This window comes from Siphateles boraxobius, unplaced genomic scaffold (genome assembly GCF_051911475.1).
Source record: "Siphateles boraxobius isolate OS27281-9 unplaced genomic scaffold, OSU_SipBor_1 4, whole genome shotgun sequence".
Taxonomy (NCBI): Eukaryota; Metazoa; Chordata; class Actinopteri; order Cypriniformes; family Leuciscidae; genus Siphateles; species Siphateles boraxobius.
In genome coordinates this window covers 80,001-87,500 of record NW_027509030.1, presented here as the reverse complement: position 1 = coordinate 87,500, position 7,500 = coordinate 80,001, and the positions used below count along the sequence as shown (strand labels likewise).

Genomic DNA, 7,500 nt, shown 5'->3' with positions numbered 1-7,500 from the left:
CCGTGATCGACACACTTTACTCGGTAAATCAGCGCAGATGTCATAAAGTCACTTCATAACATGATGATGATGATGCTCTTTCATTCACCGATGGCGAATTTAGCTCGTCCAGAACTTCAGTAATGTTACACCAACTCAAACTTCTGCAGCAGCTTAAATCAACATCAATTAATCATAATCATTTCTGTCACTAAACTCACTCCACACGACCAAACACACAGAAGATTCGAACGAGTTAAAACCGCAAACGACTCAATATATTGACCGAGTTTGAATCTTTCCTTCAAAAACCCGTTCGGTGTCGTTAGTAAAGGAACTTCAGCGCTCGCGATTCATTTCAACCAGAAACGTCCATCAGTCACAATAACAGTGAACGGTAACAGGGAACCGAAGCGACGAGCCTCACCTTCTGAAACGCGTCGCGATCCTCCGGAGGAATCTACGGGAAGCGACACATGATTCGGCGCGCGAGGGTTTCATTCAGAGTTTATGAACATGAGCTATGCATACTCAATATACACACACGCACACACAGATCAGTCACGTGATGCTGGACTGTATTAATATTCTCTATCAACAGACACAACAACAGCTGGAATCCTTTAATCCAGCAGTGTTTATTAAAACACGGAACTTCATATGGCCTCCTTTCACATAGGCTAAACATTTCTGAATATTAAAAAAATAATAATCCTATCAGATAAATAAAGCTGAATCTGTTATGGTATTTTACCAAAACCTTTCTCCCTCATCCAAACCAAAAGAAATATTACAGATGAATTATATTTACTTTCAATGTTTTAATTTTTTGCAGTAGGCTAAAACAGGAATTCAAGGAAAGAAAGAAGAGAAATGACTAAAATTACAAACGCTGATCTTAGACCACGCCCTAATTATTATTTATCACCAGGCCACGCCCACTGTTATTATTCATCACACGGTCACGCCCCCAACACTTATTTATCAACAGACCACACCCCCAAAGATTATATATCACAAGGCCACGCCCACAATCATTATTTATCTGAAATATCATTGCACTGATACGAAAACTCATTTCCGCCACATAAAAAAAGACTGCTTTGGTAAATATATTTCAATTCGTATTAAAGGAATCAGAATGATCACGGCGTGGACTCAACTCTTCTGACTAAACTAATGTCTCTATAGCAAATTTGATGAGATTTGTATTTTGCGCGGTTTGACCAGTTCTAGTGTTCATCTCTTTCATGAAGGGTTATTAACATCCATAAACTCCTGCTGAGTTCACTCTCACCTAATGAACACATCAGACTCATAAATATCATAGAAATATGTATTCATTCAGATTCAGTATTATTATATTTAACTGCACTGACACTATCAGATGAGAACAGAACTGATCTAATAATGACTCCATCATCTTCTGTATTTACAGCAGAATTAATCTCATATTTCGTGAAGTTTGTATATTTTGAGTCGAGCTGTATGAAGAGTCACGTGATGAACTGCCGCCCTCTGCTGGCGCGTTCGCGATGTTTCCCACAAGCCCCTGCGGCTGTGCGTCTGATGTGTTAATAATGCCGTCAATCGTGTTTACGTTTCGATCTTTTTTGTTTTGTTGTCTATTTATTTATTCAATCTATTACTTTTAGTCCTACTTATTTATATTATCATACTCAATACTGTAATACTCTCTCTCACACACACACACACACACACACACACACACACACACACACACACACACACACACACACACACACACACACACACACACACACACACACACACACACACTCAAACAGTCTCTCTCTCTCACACACACACACAAATTAAATAATTTCACAAAAAAAATATTTAAAATATATTTTTTATTAAAATGGATTTGAGGTGATCTGTATAATTCATCTGATCAAAACGCATCATCGCAATCTTTACATAAAACTTGAATGTCACATGACTATGAAATATGAAAATGACTGTAAACAACAGCAGATATAGATGAAAGTATAAAACATGCTGAATACTGAACATAAAGAGAAATATTACCAGATTAAATAAATAACTGAAGATCAAACAACACTGTGGCCAAAGCTGAGAAATAATCACATTAAAAACTGGATGTTTATGACATGAATGTGTTCATCCACAAACCTGACGCTGAGTCAGTTTCATAACACAGAGATAGAGACTATCGGGATATTATGACAATATCTCTGTTATTATACCAGAGCTCTCAAATTACAGGCAGAATCATTTATATATCAAACAGCCAGCCGAATTACAAATGTGTCATGTAAAACCAACAATTCAATACAAATATTTATATTTTCCTCTGTTTTTTTCTATATAAACACAAGAATGGGGCTCAATCATAATCATTTATAAGTAATAATATTAATAGACCTCCATTATGAAACAAACACACTGTGTGTGACTGACACAAACGAACCGATTCACGGAACTGAACTGATTCTGAATCGCTTCAGTGTTCAGTCACTGTCCTGCTTATATCGCCTTATATAGCTACAATAAAAGACATATTCACGATGGCACTGTGAATATATCGCAGATGTTCAACATCACCTTCCACAGAAACACAGACATGAATCTCCATCAGTCTGAGCGCTTTCAAGAGTGAAGGATTGAACGCGTGTGAAAAAGATTCATTTCAGAAAAGTCTTTCATTTAAGCAGAAGTGGCGCGTTTACTCACTCGTTCTTAACCTGATTACGCCTAAAGCGCCCTACTCTGCTTTATCTAATATTCCGTCGTGCAGTGTGTAATAAAGCCGTTTGTGAATGTAGAAGCTCTGCAAAGTTTCAAAATGCAGATTAATGGAGTTTGTCTCCTAAAAGAAAGTGATTCTGAACTGCAAGTCGTCAATAATTCAGTCTCACTTCCTGCTGTAGGTTTGGAACTCATTTGCATAATGCCCACCTGTGGTCTTGATTGGCTGAGCAGCGTCTCTTAGCTCCGCCCTCAAACACTAGTTTATCTGAGACTGGAGGAGTTTGGTTCGTGTTGTTTGTGTCGAGAAGACGCTGTTTCTGAGATTGAGACGGTAAAACCCGCGCCATCGTTACTGTTCGTATCACTGTGATCAAGAGCTGAGATTCAGATATGATAATGAGCGTATGTTGTTTGACCAATCAGAGCAGAGCAGCTCTCAGAGAGGCGGGGCTTAGAGAGACAATCTTCAAACGAAGCGTTTCAGACACTGAGAGAAAGAGCTGATGCTGCAGTGGAGATTATGAGAGAAAGTGTTTTTAATCTTAAATGCATGTAAAACTATTGTAGGAGACGCCAAAACAACATTACAATATTTAAAATAGCATAAGAGGGGCACTTTAACCCTCATCCTTCTCTCTCAGGTTAATCTGACTCCCTTAGGAATGAATGTAATGCAAGGAATGCTTCAGTTCACATAGAAAAACCTAAAAATGCTCAAAGTTCAAACTACAAATGCTAAAACTTTACCAAAAATTGATTTGATAATGTCTACATGTGTGTCTGAATATGCGGAACAGCTCATTTACTCCATATAGAGATATAAGGCCATCTAGAGTCATGAAATATTGTGATATATTATTATTGTCCAATAGTCGGCAGAGACACTCAATGTAAGATATTTAGAGCTGAATTAAATGAGTTATGCATGAAATTAAGAGATATTTTGAATTTAAGTTCAAAGAATGTAAGGAATGTGCTTAAATTACTATTTATTTATTGATCAAATCTAGTAATTTAAAATACAAAAAATTGGATTAAAAAATACAAAAAAATTATCAAAATGAAATAAAATGAGCTTTCTGAAAAAAGAAAAGAAATAATAAAGTATAATTTTGACCCGCGAGGGAAGTTAATAAGCCGGAAGAGTGTCGTGAGCGTCTGCTGATGAAGCAGTTTATTATTTTCTTTGTTGTGTTTGTCACTAGTGAACATTACAAACAAATAACCGGAATCATGCGGTATTACTAGACAAATTTAAAGTTTGCATCATTATTTCCCTGTTTATGACTGTGAAGCTGCTTTACAAGGATGCGTGTCCTGTGAGCCGGTGATGCGTGTCCTGTGAGCCGGTGATGCGTGTCCTGTGAGCCGGTGATGCGTGTCCTGTGAGCCGGTGATGCGTGTCCTGTGAGCCGGTGATGCGTGTCCTGTAAGCCGGTGATGCGTGTCCTGTGAGCCGGTGATGCGTGCCTGTGAGCCGGTGATTCGTGTCCTGTGAGCCGGTGATGCGTGTCCTATGAGCCGGTGATTCGTATCCTGTGAGCCGGTGATGCGTGTCCTGTGAGCCGGTGATGCGTGTCCTGTAAGCCGGTGATGCGTGTCCTGTGAGCTGGTGATGCGTGTCCTGTGAGCCGGTGATGCGTGTCCTGTGAGCCGGTGATGCGTATCCTGTGAGCGGTTACGTGCGCTGCTGGTGAGTGCTGGGCCGGCGTGAGCGCAGGCCTGCGTGGCGAGCTTGGCGTGTGTGACGCTGGACGCCGGGCGAGCGCAGCTCCTCCTCCACGGGCTCGTGGGGCGCTGGGTAGTTGGGCTGGTAGTCGGAGCCGTAGCTGCCGTACGGGTCGCTCTCCTCCTCGGGTCCGTACGGCTGAACTACAGGGACAACAGTGTCAGTGAGGTCATCATAGCCCGGTTCTGACCGCACACACACACACACACACACACACACACACACACACACACACACACACACACACATTACTGAAGCAGCGGCTCTCAGCGGATCCACCAACACCAATGACATGCAGTTAATCATGCAGAGAATGAACACACGGATCTAAGGTTGTGTGTCCAATCAAACACACTCTCCCGTCACAACTAGAGGTCAGCCCGACCCAAGCTCGACCCGAGTCCGACCCGAGCTCGACGGGACACTTTTACACGGGTGTATAACTAACACTACATAGGCTATACATATGTATTCTCAGTGCTTCACTTTTTCCACACTCTGTTATGAGACAGCCTCATATAGACAGGTGTGTGTGTCTGATCAGCACAGCTGGACTCCAGAAGCAGGAACACCTGGAGGATGAGCAGAGGAACCGGAGGAACCAGAGGAACCGGAGGAACCAGAGGAACCGGAGGATCCAGAGGAACCGGAGGATCCAGAGGAACCAGAGGATCCAGAGGAACCGGGGGAACCAGAGGAACCGGAGGATCCAGAGCAACTGGAGGAACAAGAGGAACCGGAGGAACCAGAGGAACCGGAGGATCCAGAGGAACCGAAGGATCCAGAGGAACCGGAGGATCCAGAGGAACAGGAGGAACCAGAGGAACTGGAGGATACAGAGGATACAGAGAAACCGGAGGAACCAGAGGAACCGGAGGATCCAGAGGAACCGGAGGATACAGAGGATCCAGAGGAACCGGAGGATCCAGAGGAACCGGAGGAACAAGAGGAACCGGAGGAACCGTAGGAACCAGAGGATCCAGAGGAACCAGAGGATCCAGAGGAACCGAAGGATCCAGAGGAACCGGAGGATCCAGAGGAACAGGAGGAACCAGAGGAACTGGAGGATACAGAGGATACAGAGAAACCGGAGGAACCAGAGGAACCGGAGGATCCAGAGGAACAGGAGGAACCAGAGGAACTGGAGGATACAGAGGATCCAGAGGAACCGGAGGATCCAGAGGAACTGGAGGATACAGAGGATCCCGAGGAACCGGAGGAACAAGAGGAACCGGAGGAACCAGAGTAACCGGAGGAACCAGAGGAACCGGAGGAACCGAAGGATCCAGAGGAACCGGAGGATCCAGAGGAACAGGAGGAACCAGAGGAACTGGAGGATACAGAGGATACAGAGAAACCGGAGGAACCAGAGGAACCGGAGGATCCAGAGGAACAGGAGGAACCAGAGGAACTGGAGGATACAGAGGATACAGAGAAACCGGAGGAACCAGAGGATCCAGAGGAACCAGAGAAACCGGAGGATCCGGAGGAACCGGAGGAAGCAGAGGAAACGGAGGATCCAGAGGAACCGGAGGAACCTGAGGAACCAGAGAAACTGGAGGATCCAGAGGAACCGGAGGAAGCAGAGGAAACGGAGGAACCTGAGGAACCAGAGAAACCGGAGGATCCAGAGGAACCGGAGGAAGCAGAGGAAACGGAGGAACCAGAGGAACCGGAGGATCCAGAGGAACCAATGGAACCTGAGGAACCAGAGGAACTGGAGGAACCAGAGGAACTGGAGGATCCAGAGGAACCAATGGAACCTGAGGAACCAGAGGAACTGGAGGAACCAGAGGAACTGGAGGATCCAGAGGAACTGGAGGAACCAGAGGAACTGGAGGATACAGAGGATACAGAGAAACCGGAGGAACCAGAGGATCCAGAGGAACCAGAGAAACCGGAGGATCCAGAGGAACCGGAGGAAGCAGAGGAAACGGAGGATCCAGAGGAACCGGAGGAACCAGAGAAACCGGAGGATCCAGAGGAACCGGAGGAAGCAGAGGAAACGGAGGAACCAGAGGAACCTGAGGAACCAGAGAAACCGGAGGATCCAGAGGAACCGGAGGAACCTGAGGAACCTGAGGAACCAGAGGAACTGGAGGAACCAGAAGAACCTGAGGAACCAGAGGAACTGGAGGATACAGAGGATACAGAGAAACCGGAGGAACCAGAGGAACCAGAGGAACAGGAGGAACCAGAGGAACCTGAGGAACCAGAGGAACCGGAGGAAGCAGAGGAAACGGAGGATCCAGAGGAACCAGAGGAACCGGAGGATCCAGAGGAACCAGAGCAACTGGAGGAACCAGAAGAACCTGAGGAACCAGAGGAACTGGAGGATACAGAGGATACAGAGAAACCGGAGGAACCAGAGGAACCAGAGGAACAGGAGGAACCAGAGGAACCTGAGGAACCAGAGGAACCTGAGGAACCGGAGGAACCAGAGGAACTGGAGGAACCAGAGGAACCTGAGGAACCTGAGGAACTGGAGGAACCAGAGGAACTGGAGGAACCAGAGGAACTGGAGGAACCAGAGGAACTGGAGGAACCAGAGGAACCTGAGGAACCTGAGGAACCTGAGGAACCAGAGGAACCAGAGGAACTGGAGGAACCAGAGGAACTGGAGGATCCAGAGGAACCAGAGGAACTGGAGGAACCAGAGGAACTGGAGGAACCAGAGGAACCTGAGGAACCAGAGGAACCTGAGGAACCAGAGGAACTGGAGGAACCAGAGGAACCTGAGGAACCAGAGGAACCAGAGGAACTGGAGGATCCAGAGGAACCAGAGGAACTGGAGGAACCAGAGGAACCTGAGGAACCAGAGCAACTGGAGGAACCAGAGGAACCTGAGGAACCAGAGGAACTGGAGGATCCAAAGGATACAGAGAAACCGGAGGAAACAGAGGAACCAGAGGATCCAGAGGATACAGAGGAACCTGAGGAACCAGAGGAACCAGAGGATCCAGAGGAACCTGAGGAACCAGAGGAACTGGAGGAACCTGAGGAACCAGAGGAACCAGAGGATCCAGAGGTACCTGAGGAACCAGAGGAACTGGAGG

General features: G+C 46.0%; 2 protein-coding genes and 1 pseudogene across 3 annotated transcripts in view; 1 reads left to right on the top strand and 2 right to left on the bottom strand.

Moving 5' to 3' along the window:
• Window positions 1–480, bottom strand: part of LOC143706016 (zinc fingers and homeoboxes protein 1-like) — a 26,671-nt gene extending 26,191 nt beyond the window's left edge. The window contains exon 1 of the mRNA XM_077197544.1: window positions 407–480. The gene's annotated coding sequence lies outside the window, so the exon portion shown is untranslated. The remainder of the gene's footprint in view (window positions 1–406) is intronic.
• Window positions 481–1,838: 1,358 nt separating this feature from the next.
• LOC143706024 (collagen alpha-1(XIV) chain-like) overlaps window positions 1,839–7,500 on the bottom strand; it is a 74,883-nt gene continuing 69,221 nt past the window's right edge. The window contains exon 35 of one of the 2 annotated variants that reach the window (XM_077197561.1): window positions 1,839–4,629. In XM_077197561.1, the coding sequence (XP_077053676.1) occupies window positions 4,394–4,629 (236 nt within the window). In that variant the 3' untranslated portion in view covers window positions 1,839–4,393. The remainder of the gene's footprint in view (window positions 4,630–7,500) is intronic. The other variant, XM_077197562.1, reaches the window with a different exon arrangement.
• LOC143706038 (uncharacterized) lies at window positions 4,732–5,693 on the top strand (annotated as a pseudogene).